The 21,937-nt window shown below is 40.5% G+C and overlaps 1 protein-coding gene across 8 annotated transcripts in view; it reads right to left on the bottom strand.

Annotated features, from left to right (window-relative positions):
- slc4a11 (solute carrier family 4 member 11) overlaps positions 1 to 21,937 on the bottom strand; it is a 142,665-nt gene that overhangs the window by 67,199 nt on the left and 53,529 nt on the right. For 7 of the 8 annotated variants that reach the window (XR_013503607.1, XR_013503606.1, XM_078276760.1 and 4 more), the window contains exons 2-3: positions 12,152 to 12,202; positions 3,961 to 4,077 (exon numbers count right to left, since the gene is read on the bottom strand). Coding sequence is in view for 6 of the 8 variants with exons in the window: in XM_078276760.1 (XP_078132886.1) it covers positions 3,961 to 4,077; positions 12,152 to 12,202 (168 nt within the window). In the remaining 2 variants the exon portion in view is untranslated. The remainder of the gene's footprint in view (positions 1 to 3,960; positions 4,078 to 12,151; positions 12,203 to 21,937) is intronic. The other variant, XM_078276764.1, reaches the window with a different exon arrangement.

Genomic DNA, 21,937 nt, shown 5'->3' with positions numbered 1-21,937 from the left:
TACATGTACAGTAGTTAAAGAAAGCATCAGTAACGGTCCAGAGCAGTGTCAGGATCCTTACACAAAAAGCATAATACAGTAAGTTGTCACTAAATTGCTTTATTTATGGACCTATTCTTGGGGTAAAACTGGCATCTTTTCCTTTTCATAATGGATTTCCTCTTGAAATACTGTTAAAAGTCCGTACAAAAAAAAAAAAAAGTAGTCCAGAAGGAATCTTTTTTTTTTTTTTCTAAATGGCTCTGCCACAGAAACTTGACATTCAGCACTTGTATTGAACAGTTTGCCTGCACTGAAAAACCAAATGAACCAAGAAATGCATGGTACATTTCCAATAGTTGTTCCAAATTGTTCGAGTGTGAATGGGTCATTTACTTCAGATGGTACAATTCACATTGTCGGTCTCATCTTAGTGGAGCTGTCAGAATTTTTCCTTCATTCGGACAGTGATGACAAACCTTGCCTCATCTTCTGTGTTTTGCTGTTTGTAACAGACAAATTAGTAATCACTAAAATCTATTTTATCAATAAAATGTGCCTCCGTTCCTATTTCTAAGTTGGAGCCAAAGACTGTATAATATTAATGGACAGAGTTTGCTGTTACGGGCGCAGCCATCCTGGTTGCGGATGTGATGATTTTAGACGAGAGGGAGGAGTGAGGGAGGAGCTGCTTACACTCTACATTACGTTACACACTTTCACTGGCAATCACGTCATAGCCACGCCCTAAAACACCGCCTGCTTTAATCGCCGATTTTAAAATCAACAAGACCATAATTCAAAAAGGTCTTCCTTCTGTGTTGCAGAAGACTTCAAACTAGCGATTGAGACCATAAACTCATTATGAAAATGTTTACTGAGGTAATAAATCAAGTGAGAAGTGGGTCACTTTCTCATAGACTTCTACAGAAACCAAACTCCTTTTGAAACCGCACGTGTCGCCCCCTGCTGGAATTCAGATAGAATGCAGGTTTAAGGCACTTCCGCACTTGCAGCACTTCGCCGAACCGGATGCTCTGTCCATTAATATTATACAGTCTATGAGCACATAAGCAAGAATGATGGATGATGATGGCACTGTGGGAGAAAAAAGAAGACTGCGGTACTTTGGAGGCTGAGCTAGTATTTGGGACATTAAATCAAAAATGCTCTTTATGTAACTCAACTGTTGGAAGCCATTATAAAGCATCTTTAATATGGTGCAGTTAAACATCCAACAGGCACGATATCATAAAGGTCAAGATTGAATAGTGTCCCAGAAACCAAGCTGGCATGAGACCAGAATTATAAAAGCATCCAAAGCATGACTACATTTTCTCATGAAAGAAGCCACAGTTAAACATTGGGGGAGAAATGAATTAATTATAACAGACAGATGTTTTTGAAATTAGATTTAGGTAGGAGCTGCTGTCTCTGGGTCTGATGTAATCACTAAGCTATTTGCTTTTCCACACCACTGCTTATTTAGCCACACAGGACGTGATTAAAAGTCCTGTTCAGAGTCTTACGTTGGTGGACACATTGCAAAGTGGCTTGCTTATGTGGAATAAGACAATAACATAATAATTTGTGACAGAAATTAAAAGCAGAAACAGGCACACAAACAGCTCATTATACTGGGGCCAAATGTATGTGACAACTAGACTTGGGGGGAGTGGGGGGGGGGAGAGAAGCAAACACACTAATCAACATTCAGCTGTGCTGTCAGTGAATAGAACAGTCAATGTTGGGCATAACAAACAATCTGCAACTGAGGGTGAGAATGTTGCCTGTTGCCTGATGCCTAGAGCTGTAACAATTCCAAATTTTGCTGTACGGTTAATTGTCTCAGAAATAATTGAGATTAACAATATAATTGTCTCTTTCAGTCAAATTTTTGACAGTGTTTTAGTGTGGTTGGATCATTTACTACGGTTACAATTCAAAGAAATCACATTTACAGTCTCATCTTTTTGAAGCAGTTGTAATTGTTTTCCCTCATTCTGACGGTGAAGACAATGTGATGAAGTTTCTTATTTTTTCCAGGTACTTAATTCACTGGATTAGACAAAAACATTTTCAACATTCCCACGTGTCTTTTTTAGCAGTTACTCATTTGATTTTCCAGAAAACGTACTATCGATATTGTAGTGTGAACTGGTGAATAAGAATTTGCTTACAAACGGTGTTTTCACAACAGGTATCAGCACTACTCAGTAGCTGGCACAGTAGCTTTATATCGTGTATGTTTCACCATATGACCGAAACTATTCGTAAACTCCAGAAGCTCTGGAAACCCTCAATGGACAAGCAAAAACCTGGCTCAAGAAAAAGGATGGGACCACTGATTTGATTTCAGAAGTTGTAAGTTCTTATATTTTTGGTCTTATAATATGGTTTTACATCCTGGCCCAAAAGTCTAAACCATAGAAATAAAATGGACAGAAAGGCTATTCCCATTCAAATCAACTAACTTCCGTATAAACAGACTTGTAGCAAGTCGCGGACATGAAGATGCTGTGGAGTGGACTAAAATAACCTTTGAACGTACACGTTCCACCAAAACAAGTTCCTTCCTGAGGCTATTTTGCAGAGGCAGCAGTGCTCCAGCCAGCACTTAGTGCCGCCCAAGAAGATTGTGATTGGTTTAAAGAAATGCCAATAAACCACAGAATGTTTTGTGCTGTGTGGACTAGCCAGACCCTCCTCCGCAGCGCTGTAGAGGAAGGTCTGGAAATGCGAGGCTACCAGATGAGTCACAGCTTTGCTTGGCTGGTTGTCTGTGACCGGTGTTGTGTGGGGGCATGGCAGCGTTAGCAAGCTAGCTAACTAGCCAGTCATCCTCTGGTTGGCTGGCTGGCTGGCTGGCTGGCTGGTTCCACTGTTTGTGCTTTCATCCTGCATTGGTTACAGAAAATGAGTCGAAACAGCGGGCTGGGTCATTCCGTGCCTCCTGCTCACTCCTTGCCACTCCAGAGAACTCTTCCCGAGCTGCGTAAGCCCGCTCTCCTCCCAGCAAGCTGCGACACACTTTACGGCCCCACTGACACGCATGTCACCACTAACAACAATCACCATTTTGTTTTATATTAATCGAATGACCACGGCAAACAGTTCAATGACCTTTCTATCCATTTTATTTCTATGGTGCAAACACCACCCATCTGTAACATTCATGGTAATGGCCATTGACTGTATATTGTGTTCTGCTTTGACAGTTTACACTCACGCTCTTATTTTAGACCTTACATTAGCACATGTAGTTTTCTTCCTTTAACTTTTTCCCCAGCGTGCACCACTCCGGCTCTCTTGTCAGACGCCTTAAGTGTTACTATGTATGGAGAATGAGCCCGAGTGACATGGTCACCTGTCACTTTCAAAGGGAATGGGCATCTCTGTCTTGCTTTCCTTCTCTCCCCGTGGTGCACCTTTGACTGTTGCCGTGGCAACGATAACCTGTTGACTCGTGGGGTTTCTGGTGATGGGGTCAAAATCATCTGCACCTGCAGCTGAGGAGCTGTCTGTCAAGTCAACACCTGCCATCGGTCTCTGGGTGGACTTGGACCTCACAAGACAAGATTTTCTTCTTCTTGAATGACGCAGCTGCGATTTGACATGACTGCAGACACGCGCCTCCTTTGAAGAATGTGCCTCATGTTTTGATATAAAACATCTCCAAAAAGGCTGCAGTGCAAGTTGAACGGGTGGTATTGATCACACAGCAGAGGGGATTATTGACTGGAAGAGGCATATTCAGACAGGCAGCTAGCCAATTTTAACCTTCTTTTTTCTTTTTCTTTTTTTAAATACCTGGGCAAGCTGATTGTGACTCTTAAAATCAGATCAAGTCAGAGGTTGCAGTGAAATGGCTCTACCTGCACAGATAAAATATTGGCTTTCTTTTGAAATCTCTCCCTCTCTCTCTGTGTGTGTGTGTGTGTGTGTGTGTGTGTGTGTGTGTGTGTGTGTGTGTGTGTTGACCTGGCCCAGGGCTGATCTGGTTGTCATAGAGGTGGATGTCATCTCCGCAGGCGATCGGCGAGTCCTGTCCCTCCTCTCGGCCCTCGCTGCCCTCCTCCTGCTCCACCTCCCGCTGCTCTGGGGACACAACAGCACAGGGTCACCTCCTGGACCTCAGCGGCCAACGGGCCGGCCAACTAACTCACGTTTACTCTCATCTTCAGCCAAAGTAGCTGCTAGGTCCAGAAATTCAACAGGTACGTACTTACATTATTCCACCAGTCGGCTCGACTTTTAGGATAAAAGAACATTTCATTTGCCAAAAACAACAACCCTTAGACATGTATGATGGGCTTATGGTGTTGTCATTTATACATACAGTATGTTTATTTGGTTTATGGTTTATTGTCTGTTTTGTGACTATTTTGTTGAAAGGTCTTGAATACTGTAGTTACTGTGTCATCTTTTCTAGATTTTTGTCTGCGTGGGTAGTGATGATGAAGAGGGGGGGGGGGGGTGATGATTGTGTGTGTGTGTGTTCATGTTGCGAGTTGTATGTTAAAAAACCAAAATCAAGAAAAACAAAAAAACAACTATCAACACAAGGAAAGGCAGCTTTATTTGTACAGCACATTTCAGCAACAAGGCAATTTGGTTTGGTAGGTTGCGATCTTTTACTGTGTATTATGTTGAAAGTTTGCAATTTATGCAATAATTGTTTAAAGCATTTAAAAAATGTTTTGTGTATGAGTCTAACATTGCAAAATCTTAGTTTTGACCTAAAGATTTTCATTTTCACTTTAAACGCATATCTGTTCCAAAAATCGGTTATCGTTTTCATTAACTACTAATAATCGGTATCGGCCTTGAAAAACCAGTATCGGTCGATCCCTAGTTGAGATAAGTTTGACTAGTTTACTAGTAGAGATCCTGTTGTTACTTTTCACCTGTTCCTCCAGTGATCCTAATCCCATCAGAATGTGTTAAAATACCAAGCTGAATGATGTTGAAATTTGATTGGTCTACAAACAAAATTTGTTCCATTTAAATAAAAATTGACCTATAATTAGTATTCTAAAAATTACAATAATAACATGAGAAGTAAAAACTCCCGTTTCTGGACCCCCTGACAGTGACAACATATTATTAGAGGTAATTATGCTTCTCTGTGACATTTTAGCCGATATCCAGTGCACCACACTGACACTGTAATAGAAATCTGGTGCTTAAAACAAAAACCCTCTGGATTAGATGCAAATATTGTTTTAGTGTCACCAGAAACATGTCACAGGGAGGCTTACTTGTCAAATATGCACTCAGATTTCCCTGCAGCAAGGTTGAACTACAGTTTTACTAAGTTTTAACTACAGGTTATGGCAAGAAACAGGCTTTTAGGTTATTTATTCAGTGCTGCAATTATCATTTTTATTAGCGATACATCTACTTCTCAATTAAAGGGGTGATAGGATGCAAAACCGAATTTACCTGCCATAGTTGTATAATGACAGTTCAGTGGGGGAAATGGTCATACAGAGAACCTCAAAGTCCCATTGACATCCCTTTCCTATGCAAATCTCACAATTTGAAACTGCCGCTGAAAACGGGCGACTCCCAACGAAGCTAATAGTTGACGTCAACTCGGTGGCTGTACCTTAATTGGCTCTGGTCTGTACCTTTGTCATGCCCCAAAATTGACATACAGACCACTGGTCTGAGACCAGCTGGTGTTCTGAATGTAGGTCGCGCAGATCTCACAGACTAGTTTAGCTTCTTACAAAGAAGAAAGTTTGGACGGCGGGCCGCAGCAGCGGGCATCATTAGACTCACACACACACACTGTCTGTTAACGTTACCGATAGACTTCCAAACGTGCGGCCAGGCAGCAGCCGCGGGCAGTGGAGGTCCGCCGCATGTTTGGAAGTCTATCGGTAACATTAACAGACAGTGTGTGAGTCTAATGATGGAAAGCCGAAAAGGGAAAGGTGGCGCTGAGAATGTCAGACTCAAAAGGAGTCTGACAAAGGAAAATAAGGGATGGTGTTGCTTTGCTCAGTGTGAGGGGAGGGGCTGCTCCTCTGCTCCTAAGTCACACAGAACAGAAGAGAGAGGTGACTGTTTTGGCGGCCACAGGAGAGAAATACCTTGCGTGCTTGCTGGACAATACTGGCGTATTTTCTACAGAAAGTCGCCAGATTTGTCGCTAGTCGCTTTTGTGAAAAAAAGTCACTACGGGGCGTCTGTAAAGTTGCTAAATCTATCACTAATCGCTAAGTTGGCAACACTGGCCTGTGCTGTGTGTTGTTCCCCCCCCCGTGTGTCTGTGCTCTGCAGCTTCGCTCGTTGTAAACCAACCAATCAGCGTGCAGCTCATCTAAATATTCATGAGCATACCATATAAGGGAGAAAACCTCTCGTTTCATTCCAGGGCTATTTCACAGGGTTGCATTAGGGCACATAGAACAGCACCCAGGCCATTTTCAGCCCAACCAATGTTATATACCCTATTAGGAGACCTAAAGGAACAGTGTGAAATACCCTATATAATCATTCTATCACCCCTTTAAACAACTAATCCTTTGGTCTATGAAATACGAGCAAATAGCAAAAATGCCCATCACAAGTTACCAGAGCCTATGGTGACATCATCTTAAAATGTCCTGTGTGTCCAAGACCCACAGATATTCAGTTTATCATCGGAGACTAAGAAAACCAGGATATCTTCACATTTGAATCGTTTAATCATTTCAGCTCTATATATTTGACAATAGGTCCGAATTGGATCTTGAATCAGTGCCAGAACTTAATACAAATCTGTATAGAGAGAACAAAATGTGACCAAATGTGTTGGTAAAAGAGCTGGGTTTATTCATTTCTGGAAGGACAATGGCTAAAAGATTTGAAAGTTTATCAAACACTAATTAAAGATGTTGCTCGTCATGTTTTCGTGCTCGTCCTCTGTTGGTTTGCTGGTTTGTAGCTACCCTGTGCAACGCATTCTCATGAGAGGATTCGTATGATATCGTACGTGTTCAATTTTGTGCACATTTACTATGTTGTGTATAGGACTTCCATAACATATGTATTTTTAAGGTTGTCTTTTTACATCTGACAAGGTACACAAGGCTTTTAGGCTAACTAATAGTTTTTCACCATTGATCAATCAGCACTGCTGCTGTCAAAATAAATAAAATATATATATAGTGTCTTCTTGATGTCACTAAGCACAATACCTATTATCACTGATTTACCTGGGAGAGATTTTTTTAATCATGTTAATGCATAAATATGTGTAAGCAGAGGACCTTGCCATCTAAAAACCCATTAAAAAAAAGAGGCATAAATTGTCAAAGAAATGATGTTGGTCGATGGTTGTTTTGATATAAAGACCAGTCTTATAAAGCAGCAGGTAGACATGTTTACTTGCTGTGTAATGGACAGGGTTTTTTATGCTAGAAAGCATCACAGGACTCAGCCTGGAGCCTGTTTGTATGACTCATCCCGGTGTTCTTTTCCCTGACACAGCAGCCCCTTGAATCCAATCCTACAGTAACTAGTGGGCTCCCAAACATCATGCGGCGATCACGGCTTGATGCGACGAGAACTATACTCGTGCTCTTTATCTGCTGACCTTATCTGTGCGGAGGCCCTAATTTCGGTTCATTCAGTTTGTCTTGTATCAGGATCATCCCTCAGCCTTTGACATTATTTGAACCTGGCTGTGTCGTCTCCTTTGCCTGCAACCCTCTGAGCCTCAGACTCGCCGGCTGCGCTCGGACTTTCAAATCACCTTGGCAGAGAACAACGGCTGCGATTGGCTGTTTTCACTCCAAAACGCTTTTAAATGTTTACTACTTTGAATATTCTATCCTATCTGCCTTTTTCTTACCTGTCTATTTAATTTTAATATTAAACTCCTAATATACAAGTCGCTATTCAGAAATAGGGCAGATTGTATACAAAATCTCAATCTGGATTCTTTTCACAATGTGATTGGAATTATAAATGGGAATTCAGACGCGCTGCGCATGAAGCCCCCCCCCGATCAGTCGATATGAGCATGCAACATGTAGAAAGAACAAGGATGAGAGACTAGTGACATTTGATTTGGAAACACTGAATGATTGATGGGTTTCCTTCAAACAGTGTGCAGTGTTCGTCAGCAGCAATGGGCGCGTTTGGAGCTGTGACATACAGAAACACTACAGAGTCACAAACAGCCACACTAAAGCATGTTTGCATCATTTAAGAGGTTTCAAACTTGTGTGCTTTGTGCTCTGAGAATCCCTCGAAGACGATACACAACTGCTGTCATTGTAACGTTAAAAAAATGTCTACAAAATGCCCAAGGAGATGTCCGAATAGAGCTGAAATGACAGGTTGATCAATCGATGGACAAAAAAAGTCATGCATAACTATTTTGATTATGGATTGTCTCAATGTCATTTCTTTTTTTTTCCTCTAGCAAAAATGCTAAACACATTTACTAGTTTCAGCTTCTCAATTATAAAGATTCATTTTATTATATTTCTAAATAGCTTTAGGTTTTTGGCAAAACAAGCCATTTAGAAAAACAATTTGGACTTAAGGACATTAGAATGGGACTCTTTTACTTTTTATGACATCTTATAGATTTAATAATTTGTTCAGTCGAGAAAATAATCTGTTAAGTTAAAAATTTAAGATTAACAATTATGTAAAACAAAGAAAAGCAGCAAATCTTCACATTTGAGAAGCTGGAAACAATCCTCAATCATTGTTAGAAATTGGTTTTATGTTCATTAATCCATTATTAGTTTCAACACAACTAGTTTCAAAGGTTTCAATACCCTAAGGCTACATCTACTGTACATTTACACCTCTCATTCACACTGCTCTGGTGTTTCCGAGCCCCTAAACCGGAGACATTTGAAAACACGTTTTGGTTTGGAATCTGCGGGCTTGTGTTGCAGTCTCAACAGCCGCAAACGGAGACCTTCAGCAACACCGACGCCAACGTTTCACCGCCTGATTGGGTCATGACGTCTCGTTCTCTGAGACTAAGCTACTAACGTTACCATGACAATGACAACTACCAGCAACGGGCGGAGTATACATGCTACCTCCTGTTTACCCCGGCACGAGCATTCCCAGTATACGTGAATGTCAATGAGATATGCGGTTTGGATGTGTTAGTTTAAACGGAGATTCGTTATTCTACTGAAGCTAAAAACACTTGTTTGCACAGAGATCGCTTTTGGCTCAAAACTCCAAAACCAAAACATAGCAATGAAAATGTAACCCAAGAAAGTGTTCATACTGGCACAATCCTGGTACATTCCAACTTTAGCCTAGCGCCTTAAAAACAACTAGACCTGGGGCTTAAGGTTGCATGTGTGAAACAGGGCTAAAGGAATGTACGTTGCTATCATTCTAGAATGTTAACGTTGGTTACGTGTTCCAACAGACCGTTAACCCAGGGCTAGTAGAAGTGCAGTGTGAATGGTATAGCCCTGGGCTTAGGTTGACACTGGGCTAACAGAATGCAGTGTGAAAAGCCCTAAACATGGAATCGCTAACATCAGCTGAAAAGCTTAATATATATGACATAAACAGTGTGCTTTTATAGGTCATCAAATCCTCTCGAGCCATTTAGATAGTTATGTTGGGGTTTCACAGTGTGGACAGCTAAATAACAGGGTTTCCCAAAGTGCTTTAAAGTGGAGACAGGCTACCTGGCCTGAACTGAAGAACACCTCCACTAATAAAAAATGAATACACATCAAGCTTGAGAGAACAGAGCTGACGTACTATTTCATAAGGTAAATTCCATAAATTAAAGGAGTAGGGCTGGGTACCGAATTCAATACTTTTAAGGCCCCCAACCGAATTGAGTATGGAAAAATGCCTCTTCATTCAATACCCAATTTCTATACCTAAGAGGTACATCTCATCAGCGTCAGTGAGCCAAGAAGCATGCAGCATGCTTCTACCAAGATCTAATAATGTTTGTGATTGGCTGTCTAACATTACACGTCGTAGAGACATGCAGGAAAAACTCGACGTTATGCACAGAGACGGGGCTCATGTAGTAGCAGCTGAAAAATAAATAAAACGATTTGTGCCATTATGTGTAATGTTGGAATTTTGTTTTATAAAATTGGTATAGAAAAAATAATTGTTTAGGAACAGGTATCGAAGTCACAGTATCAGTACTGGTATCGAAAATGAAAACGATACCAAGCCCTATAAATGAGTCTGGCTATTCTTTAGGTCATTATTTATTAACTAGAAAGATCACAAGATATGTTCCGTTAGGATCTGAGTGGCTTACCACCGCTGCTAAACAATGTCCTCGGGGACTCTCGGAATTCCTAAAATATGAAACATTCACCTATAAAAAACAACCTGTAGAGTTGCTTCAAAATGCATTGTGAGGAAGCTTTGAAGTCAGAAGAAAACTCGAGCACAATCCCCCCCAATGCATCACTTCAGATCACACAGGCAAACCCATATCACTAAATTATTTCCACAGTAATATTTTGTAATATTTCTTTTCATGTTTTTTTTTTAAATTCCCATTCTTCACACATTTTGGCTTCTGTATTCGAAGCCACAAAGAACATGATTTAATCCGTAAATGTGCAGCCGTAATCACATTGTCACTCCCAATTGCTTGCCAAGCACACTAAATGACACAGAGACATATAAACTATTAACACACTCATGAACAACATAATGGCACACAAGACTCACTCACAACAGACTCACTTCTACAGTGCAAGACATGCAACAAATATTACAAATGTCACCTTGCTTTCATGTCACCTCACTAATGCACCTCTGAGATGACAATGGTGGATAATGCTTACTTGCTTAGTTCGTCAACACACGTGTTGAAGTGCTGTGAGTCAGTCAACCTCCTCTAACTTAGCTACAGCCAGTCAAAAGATAGCATGGCAGATGCAGGAGACCCATCGACAGAACTTGAGCCCCCTCCTCTTTCACTGAAGTCGCCGGTGTGGAAGTATTTTGGATTTCCAGTGAGTTGTGTTGACAACGTTTGCGTTGTCGACAAAAAAGCCACAGTTTGCAAGCTCTGCTATGTGTGTGTACCGACTAACATGGCAGTTAATCTGTGCCGTATATGTTCAACTGTTCGGAAATAGTTTGTTAAGACACAATTGTTCAGAGAAGACTATGGACATGGCTGTTTTATTGTTTTTTGTTTGTTTTGTTGTGAACTTGAATGTCATCGTCTGTGAAGAAGACTGCAGTTACAAAAGAGAAACTAGATGGCAGGTTATAGGTACATTGTCACATTATGTTGACAATGTAGTATGGTACATTGCGAACAAAGGTCAGATATTATATTGCATAAAAGTCTAGTCTAAAAATGGCATCGCAACCTGTGCTTTAAAACAAATGAATGTAAAAATCGAGAATTGAATCGTGACCTTAGAATCGAAAATGTAATCAAATCGAGGATTTGGAGAATCGTGACACCCCTACTAATAAAGACAGCAATGTTCAGCTGCAGCAGGGTGGCTTCTGTGAGTCTCCTGAGTGAATGTGTGTGTGTTGCAGAAGGGGAATAATTGGCTCGGGGAGACAGGGAGATCGAATGCACGCGTATTCTGTCCTGACTGCTTGTGCTGCACACACTAATTGGGTGCCTCGCCTTGGCTTTGGGTAATGAAACTGCTGTTATCATAACAGCTGGAGCAAAGTTCATTCTTTATATCCAAAATGCAGTGGTGTGTGAGAGCTGGGAGAGGTTTTCTGTGTCCGTGCTGCAGCTCAACTCTTTAATGCCAACCTTACAGCCTATTTTCCAATATCGGAATGAAATCATGAATGTCTTGCTAGAGTCTTGTTAGAGTTGGCGCCCTCCCGCCGTCTCAATCGTCTTTGACGTTAGCTGTAAGATAATTGTCTTTAGATGTGAGATGGTGTCAGACTTTAGTCTTTTCAGAGTCTGTTCAAAGTCTTCAAATGTATGCTATGCATAAGTCGCATCTTTCTCTATGGATATACTGTACAAAGCACATCACTGGCAGCATTCAAATTAAAAAACAAATCCCACTACCCATCATGAGAGGATTACACCTTTTTAGTCACACAGTGTCTCCAACTCATGGATTCCTTATTCCTTTGTTTTCCATTGTGGAAAACTGGCTTGATGATGACATTTTAGACATTGCATTCCTATACTGTGGTGTTGGCTCAGACTCACCCATTTCTTGAAAGAAGTATCCATTCTTGGACATCCCAGAGGGAGGTGCCTCTGCAGGGAAGAGCAAAACAGAGAGAGACAGTAATCACTGAGGTGAAACTGGAAATAGTAACAGGCCCTGCAGGAAGCAAATTTTCATTTTAAAATGAGAGATTATTTGTTTACACATTAATTGTTGGTATGAGAGATGGTTACAAAACACAAATACCAGCCATTGTCAGACTTAGTCATTTAGTGCTGATGTTTTTTAAGATTTTCTTTTGCCATTTTAGGCCTTTATTTGACAGGACAGCTGAAGACATGAAAGGGGGGAGAGAGAGGGGGGAATGACATGCAGCAAAGGGCCGCTGGTTGGAATAGAACCCAGGCCTGCTGCGTCGAGGAGTAAACCTCTATATATGGGCGCCCGCTCTACCAGCTGAGCTATCTGGGTGCCCAAGAGGGAAATACATTTAAATGTAAAGCATCTCATGAATTCAGTAAGTAACCCATGAAAATATTCATTTATTCCCTTACTTGTGATCTGAGTATCTGCCATCTGTATCTAATGGCCATTAGGAGACATGACAATGTCTACTAATGATCATGTGGTTCTGGGTCTTATTTGCTACTAGCCTGGCATTGCCTAGTCTATATACACAATGTTCCATTTCCTGGATTGCTCTGTTGCCACCGGAAATTTCGCTGGATGTCCTTCTTTGGGCCGGATGTCCGTCACCTTCCGCTTTCTTTGCGTTGGCATTCTAAATAGTTGATTTGTGAGGACTATGGTTAACTGCTCCTCAGATCTCTGCAGGGTAAATCCAGACAGCTAGCTAGACTATCTGTCCAATCTGAGTTTTCTGTTGCACGACTAAAACTACTTTTGAACGTACACATGTTCCACCAAAACAAGTTCCTTCCTGAGGCTATTTTGCAGAGGCGCTGTTGCTCCGCCCGGCACTTAGCGCCAAAATGAACGATAGAGAGAATAGAAATGCCAATAAACGAGAGCACGTTTTTCTCCCATCCCGGAATGCTGTTTGAAATCGTGCTGTGAAGGAAGGTCAGCTAATGCCAGACTAGGCATCACCAGACTAATTCACAAATGTGTATTAGTCTGGAACCTCTCACTTCATTTTTTTTAACTTCAAAGGGGCGCAGACCAAAAGGCTTCTGGACGCAACTGGATATACTTACAACCGATCAGATCAACCAAACGTGTGACGTAGCGTTGAGCGACACATGCAAGCTGGGGCGGTGCTTGGTCCGTTTTCAATTGCGGAAAAAAAATGGCAGCCTGGTCACACACTTTCTCAAATTCCAGCGAAACAGTAGACTAAAATGAGTTTCTGAAAACATTTGAGGCCAATAGACAGTACAGTAACAGAAGCTTGATTTGTTTTTTGATCAGCGCTGCCTATTTTGACAGTTTGATCTGAGTTTCGTGAGCCTAGTGCGCTTGGCTGGACGGACCAACAGGATTGTCAGTCATGGTCTTAAACCCGGCCCACATTAGATAAACGTGATTGGTTTGGCCAGGGCCAGGTCGGCTGGAAACCTGCCTGAACAAGAGGGAGGTCTTAGTTTGCAATTCTGCAACACACTGTTTCTTACATTAGAAACTGTGTTCAAGAACGAAAACTCTTGCAATCATTGGGAAAACACTTCTCTTAAAAATGCAAAACACTCAATTTCAAATTGGCAACGAACCTAAACTTATGATCACCTTGTGTGCCACCATTAGTCTGCAAGGAGTTCTCCATCACCATGCAACTCTAGGTCCCTACAATACTGCACACATAATCACATCACACATTCTCGGTGCACTACATAATGTAGATGTACAGAAAGAACCACAGCAGCCCAGGTTTGTTGTCATCTGAGATAATGTTTCCATCGGGCTGCACTAGTCCAGGACTAGTTCACCAAATACTGTAACTTCACAGTTGTATACTTGGCCCCTTACTCCCCATTTCGCAATCCGATTGAGGAATTCTTTTCAGCTTGGCGTTGGAAAGTGTACGACAGCCAACCACATGCCTGCATGCCTCTTCTGCAAGCAATGGAAGAGGCATGCAGAGACATTGAGGTGGGGTCAGTCCAGGGTTGGATACGGCACGCAAGGCCATATATTCCCCCATTGCCTGGCCAGGGCAATGAGGCGAATGAGGTGATTTAGCCAGACCCTAACAGAAGGCGGGAAACATAAACCAACCTCCCCATCATTTACATTTTGTTTACCATTGCACTGTAATTTTAGTGCAATTTTTGTTGTTGTTGTTTGTTTGTTTGTTTGTTTACTAGGGGTGGTACGGTTCACAAAATCCACAGTTCGGTTCGTATCACGGTTTTAGGGTGTTATTTTTTCTTTTAATCTTTAACACTTTAACACGAAATATACTTCACCATATGATATATAGCTAAAATTAGCATACTGAATGCATGTTGCACAGTACATGCACACATTGGCAGTTCTATCTATTGTTTTATTTCCGCTGTCATCATAGGTAACATGAAATCCAAAATGTTCCCACACACCAGACTATATACACGACGTTGACACAGCAGCAGCACTCCACCTGAGGAGCGGTCGGCTCGGCGCCTCTCCAAATCTGACGAAAATCTTTTAAACTGACCTTTGTCGATCAAAAAAGCAGGCAGATTCAGCAACTGTATGGCCTAGTTCTCGCTTAAAATGTTTTCAGAAACACTTTTCGGTGAACTATTTTTGTAAAATACAAGATCGTATTCAGAACGAGACGCCATTCGAGTCGGTTTTGAAATTCGGGAGCAGCAAGAACCACGTGACGTGTTCGTCCAATCAGCTGCCATGTGTTGCTTTCGTCACGCTCATCCCCCTCGTCGTTTCCAGTAAGTGTTTTAACATAGGTGTATAAAGTGGGCACTACGGCAGTAAGTGGTTAACGCACATTAACAGTGTACTGACAAACCGTGTGACACACACACACGCTCCGAACCGAGACAAGCGGTTCGGATGTTTTTTTCATGAACCGTACCACCCCTATTGTTTACAGTAACATACTGTATTGTATTGATTACTGTACTGTAATTCTACTTTTCTTTGTGCTTTTATTTTGTAAAAACCTGAAATGGCAAAAAAATATTTTTTTCTGAAGCCTTTCTATTATTGTATTTATTGAAATGTAAGTAGATGTTCTGTACTGGAACGATCTTTCACAGAAGCCTATATGAGAAAATAGGTATACAAAGTGCCAAAGAGAGCAGTGTTTTGTAAAAAGTACATCAGTGTGGTGACGCATGCGTGTATCATTTTGTTGCAAAAATGCCATTTTGAAAAAGGATTGTTACGTTTTGATTGCAGAAATTTATCTCCAAGTGATGTAACTTATTTGGCTTGTGTGAAGACTTTTGACACACTGAGCCACTTTGCGCAACACGTGTGTAAGCAATCATCAAAAATTGTAATAGACTAGCAACATTTATGCTGATTAATCTTTTCATCATTAAATGATGTTTAAACTCATCCTCTATGTTATATTGTTTTCCAGCTAACTGAAAGACACTGTGTGTACATTGCTCAACCTGTTGCTCTGATTGATTTGGACATTTCAATTGTGCAAACAACCAATAGCTGACTTTTCTCTCCTTGTGGACATAGAAAATCAACTGCTGAAAAACTGTGAAAATTATTTAGATTGTGTAATACAGGCTTGGTAAGTAAAACGTTGCCTCCTAATGAGGCCATAGCTGTCAAAGACACTCACACTGTACACACTGTGTGCACAAACTCGGCAAGCCTGCAGGTCAACCAGAAGGCGAAAAGAAGAATTCCCTTCAGGGTATGAAAAACGCCATCAGGGAAAATGCTTCATTCCTAACACTTCATTAGGTAGAAAAAATAACAGGCAACGATTGTATGTAACACAAACTCTTTTCATCAGCAAAGGTCTTGACTTTGCTCATACAGTATTCAGGGATAATCCGTAGTGAGTTCTGCTTCCGGGTAATCGTTTTGCAATGGCAGGGTGCAGCATTTTTTAAAATGGTGGATATCTCATTTTGAAATTAAACTTAATCTGGTGAAGAGCTCCACTACAAATGCACGGAGAGGGAATTTAGAGTACAACATTTCAGAGTGTTTTGTCACGCGGCGCTGTGGATGCGTGCAGCATGCGGATGGCACAGACAGACGAGGCAGATACGGAGAGCGGATACTTAGAAGGTTATTGAGACATTGTAGTGAGGGGGGGGCTGCTGTGCTACCAGACTTCAGTCAGGCTTCTCTTAAGCATATGTTCACATATTCATTCTATAACCAAAGATAAACAGTGTATCTTGTGGGTATTTTCCTGCTAAAATCACAGTCATCCAACACAAAGGGAGCAAAAATGGCCCACACACACACAACTCTGAAAACTTTGATATAGAAGAGAGATGTCAATATATTTCTCTTCCCGAAAGGATTCTTTGATGTGACGAGCATACAAATACAGAGTTCGATTTTAATTATACAAAATGTTCCTTCACTCTTGGGGTTGGACGCAGAGAGATAAAAAAAAAAAAAAAGAAGAGTAAAATAACCGGGGATTTCTTTTATCCCCACAACAATTGGCTTGTTTAATCTACACAGGTAATGATTTAGCGTAGCTGCTTGGTATTTGCATTTTGCACCAAGTCTTTTTCTGTTAAGGCTCCCTCTCTGGCACTTTGACTCTTGCTGGGATGGTTAATGATAGTAAACCTAAAGATACAGCCAAGAGCCGGTTAGCTTAGCCAAGCACAAAGATTGGGAAAGTGGGGTTAACAGCTATAACTTGGCTCTGTCCAGCACCTCTGAAACTCATTAACACTTTTAATCTTGTTTGTTTAACTCGTACAAATATCAAACTGTAATAATGACAATTTGGTGCCTTCACATTTTCTTGGCAGAAAGCAGTGCCGACAAAGCTTCAGGAATTCGGCCAAGAAGTAGTCTTGGACATGCAGTAACCTCCATGAAAGTTAGCTTTTTATACATATTAAACCAACAAGATATCAAAATGAATTAGTGGATTTAGATTAGGTGAATTTCCTTTTACGTTTAGACAGAGCCAGGCTAACTGTTCCCAGTATTTAATGGTTAAATATGAGAGTGGTTAGAGTTCATGTGCAAAAACAAACAATTAAATAAATAAATAAATTGGTGTGTGGTTGTTTTCACAAAAAATCCCAATATTTATTTTTATAAATCATGTCTGTTTTTTTTAATTGTGCAGTCAAGGGAATACATCAATCAAACAAGTGTTGGTTTATTCATTTTTAGAATGGTTTTGATCTGTTTTTCCAAATAAACTCTTTATTGATCTTCTCATCTAACTCTCTGCATGGAGCAAACAAACACATTTCCAAAAGTGTCAGACAATGCCATTAAAAGGCATAAAGGATATCCGAAACCTATTATTGGTATTGGATCATTTAGGAGGGTAATGTAAAGACATCGGGTTAGATAAAGCAATGCCTTCTTTATTAAAGAGTTGGAAAGTTGTGTCTAATTGCAATTTTTTTCATAAACTGTTGGGTTGTTGATTCTATGGTTGTATGATGGAGTTTGTCACATCACAGTATCCTTCTAAAGAGAGAGTCGCTGCCTGTTCCAAAACGGAAAAGAGTTGAAATGGGATAAATTGATTGTTTAGCCCAACGTAGCGGCCTTCAAGACCGTCAGTCTGACTGGCTACTAATAGAAAAATACTTTTACCTTTGTGAGCCTCTCACATTCTGGACATTTATTTTATCTGTCCCACTATAAGAGAAAAAACATGCTGACATTTCTAAAAAAATAAAATAAAAATGGCTGGTGTACAGTACAACTACTCCTTACTGAAACCAGTGGTGGAATGTAACCAAGTCATTTAAGTAGTTCAAGTACTGTACTAAAGTACAAATGTCGAGGTACTTGTACTTTTCTTTTCATGCGACTTTCTACTTCTACTCCGCTACTGTACTTTTTACTCCACTACATTCATCTGACAGCTTTAGTTACTAGTTACTTTACACATTAAGTAGCCTGGCGTGGTCATACTCCGATTCTAGTCAGAATATGAGTCTGATTCTGCTCCATTGGGCTGTGATTATGGGGCGTGTTTCAACCCAACCAGGAAAGAAAATGCCTCTGCACTCAATTGGATAGACCTCCAACCAATCAGAGCAACGGAGACAGACGTCACAGAAGCTGCAAGTCAAAGGCAGGCTTCGACAGAGCAATGTAAAAAAATTAAAAAAAACAATTGACAGATTAATTCATAATCAAAATAATCATTGTAGCCTTATTTATTTGTGTTGCGTTATTACACGTTTTCTTGTCTACCTCTTGCTTTACACTGCAAGTAGAAAAAAAAATGAATTTATAGACTTATCTGACATAGGATCGCCTTGACAACTTAGCGTAAAATGGGCTCCCTCAGTATTTTGTGCTCAATTAAACTGATGCTTAGGAGATAAGTGAGTGATACATTTATTGCACTACTCTTAATAAGGCGGAACATGGCGATTTAATCTCTCTGGGTTTATTTAACCTTAACGTTAATGTGACAGCTATCAGCTCAGACTCGTGCCGGGTTGGACGCATTATGGAAATTTCCCTGCCAGTGTTGTGACTTGTACGTTAAAGTTCCTTGTGTTTAAAGACTGACATGTACTCTGACATCACATTGAAGGAATGAATTAAAAGAATTAACGATTAAAAGAAATATATATATAAAAACACTCAACCCGTTGGAAAAGGGATAGGTGGAAGCCCTAGGCTTATCAGGTCCTACCTCCAGTCTCTACCACATCTAAATCACAGTCAAACAAGATAGACCATTTTAAATAATACAAAAAAAATACTACTCCAAGCAGCAGTAACATCAATGTAGCTCTTTCCTTCCACTTCTGTACTTTTCAAAAATATTTCTTTTGTACCTTTATTTTTTTTTAATTGCAACAATACACTTTGTTTGATCGATTCATTTAGACTATTCCACAAAAGCACCCCACAAATCAAAATGTTATAACCCCCCCCCCTCTCTCTGTCCTCTCTACATTTACATGGAAAAGGTGCACATCTGAAAAGGGGTTTTAACCATAATAATAACAGCAATAATAGTATTACTTTCATCATAGCTGAGAAAAATGTAGTGTGCTGAAAAAAAACATGTGCTGTGCTAGATGGCACACTATGTTCCAAGGGCTCTGGCTGTGCCTCAGGCTGCTGAGCTGTGAGCATTTACCAACAGCTGATTTTTGAGGCAAGGTCAAATAACCCATTGTATACAAAATACAACAAATTGCTGTATGTTGTCCATTATGCCCACGGTCTGGCTGAGTGTTTGTGCTCTGAAAAAAGAAATGTTTAATGCAGTAGGTGCAGGTAAGCAGACTGCATGCCTGGGGGATGTGATCGATGTGTAGGAAGGTGAAGGGAAAAATGTACATTTATGTAACTGAGATTGCAATCAGACCCTCAGGAATGCAGCAGAGGATGTCAGAAACATTCCCCCACACATTTGTGTCAACACGGAAACTTCAGATGGGGGATTTGTGTTTTGATAATTGACGGACAATAAAAAAAAAAACTAAAAAAAAAACTGGGAAGTTTAATTTGACTAACTTTCTTCTGCTGACTGATGCCATAAAACAGAAAGATCTACAGCCAAAAGTATTTCCTGTTTTTCCATTGTTTGAATTCATGGGAAACCAAAAGACAGTCAACCCACCTGGTAGCATTTCCCCTTTGTTTCAGTCAGCGGTGGAAGAAGTATTCACATCCTTTACTTAAGTAAAAGTACTAACCCCAGACTGGAAAAATACTATGTTACAAGTAAAAGTCCTGCATTGAAAATGTAACTTAAGTAAAAGTATGTAGTAAGTAAGTAAGAATCATCAGAAAATGTACGTGAAGTATTAAAGTAAAAGTACTCAATGCGGAAAAATCCTCACATTTTAGGAGCTGAAAACGTTCAAAACTGTTCTGTGATAAGCTAATTAATTGAGTTGGACTTGTAGGCCGTTATATTGTTGGCAGTTTAATTTATATATTTTGTAAACTACATGTGTTTTGTGTGCACAAATCTTAATTTGTAGCCTGGATGCCAGCCGAACTTAGCCCCGCCCACAACATTTGAGGTCGGGAAGTTCGGTCTGGACTTGATCCGTTGTTGAGCAACTATGCTCGAACCAGAGCTGTTTGGACCAATCAAAGTGTCAGGTCGGGGTTTATACGATGATGGACAGATGATCAACAGTAACGTAATCAACCGCGTCACCAAAGAGAGCTTGGGTTGAATTTGTTTACAACAAAGATGGCTGCTGCTGGAGAATTGAGAAGTGTAGATTCCGCCATCGCGTCTGTTATAGAAGATATCGACAGCGCATTCATTTTAAAAGAGGAACGGAGAACCGCGATCACGTATGTATACACATCGCCACACCCGTCCACACGACACGGAAACATGGCATGTGCATGGATGAAAATAAGAATATTCAGCAAGAAAACTTCACATGTAAGCAAACAGGAATTCATTTAGAGTCACAACTTAAAGTCTCATCAGAGATTGTAAAATAGGCCACTGAATTCTCTAATAAATAATGAAGTTTATGAAAATAAATAATAGGGAGATGCTCTGATGAGAGAACAGTGAGTGCCACTTCCCCTCCCCCGCGCACCAAAATGCCAAATATCCATGCCCAACAGCCCAAGGTGACAAAAATGATCACATTCCAATAATGAATTAATAATCCCATTTGAGAGTGCCAACCATCTAATATCATCAATGTCTTATTTCCTAAAAAAGGTCTTAAATGATAAATTATCAAAATAGCTGCTTATTAATTTATTATCAACTAATGGATTATTGGACTACTGTAAAGACCCTGTTATGTCACATTTACATGAAAGTCACCTGTGTCTGAAGGACAAAGAGCTATTGCTTTAACGTCAATGTTATGTAATCCATATGCGTTAATTATAGAGATGCACCGATTGACCGGCCGGTGACCGGAATTGACCGGGGACCTGCTGGTCAGTCTGACATATGCCGATTTTATGCCGGTCAAATGCACTCGGGCGCCTGGAAACGATTGAAACGGTTACTGTGTTTAATCATCTAATCATTCCAGCTGGACTTGTAGGCCGTTATATTGTTGGGTAGTTTAATTTATAATAAAACATCGTATTTTATAAACTAAACGTCCCTACCAACTAGAGCTGGGCGATATTGACAAAAAACTAATTTCACAATTTTTTTTGACCAAATGCATCGATATCGTGACGATATTGTAGGGTTGACTAATGGCGGTTTCACAAAATCTTAACACAATGAGATTTTTGATAAATAATCACCAATAATGTGGCTGTAATGTCTAAGTAGGTAAAGGCAAATAAGACAGCTAGTAAGTCTGGTAAGAAAATGACATCCCTTTACTGTAATGTAGCCTTTAAAACCAGGAAATGACAACACATTTAAAGCGGCGCTATGCAGTTTTGGCAATTTCTTCGCCGTTTTCTCACTTTTTGCTCGCAGGTTTCTCTATAGAGCTCCCCCTACAGCTTCGGAATAGATATTTGGCAACACTGTGTAAAAACTCGCTCGGTCAGTCTACCGTCTCCTCTTTCTCTGTTCCTCCGACAATGCTTTCCTAGCTTTCTGCTTCTTTTTTGCCGGCTCAGCCACGACGATAGTGTGAAAAACTCCATTGCTACCTTGTTCTTATAGCTAGCCGGTTCCTGGATGGGGGTGTGTATGTGTGCAGTTTTATTCTCTCGAAGTGAGTAACCTGGTACATCCTTTGAACATGTTTGCA

This window comes from Sander vitreus, chromosome 20 (genome assembly GCF_031162955.1).
Source record: "Sander vitreus isolate 19-12246 chromosome 20, sanVit1, whole genome shotgun sequence".
Taxonomy (NCBI): domain Eukaryota; kingdom Metazoa; phylum Chordata; class Actinopteri; order Perciformes; family Percidae; genus Sander; species Sander vitreus.
Note: the sequence above shows the minus strand (reverse complement) of the source record. Positions and strands in the feature narration are given on the sequence as shown.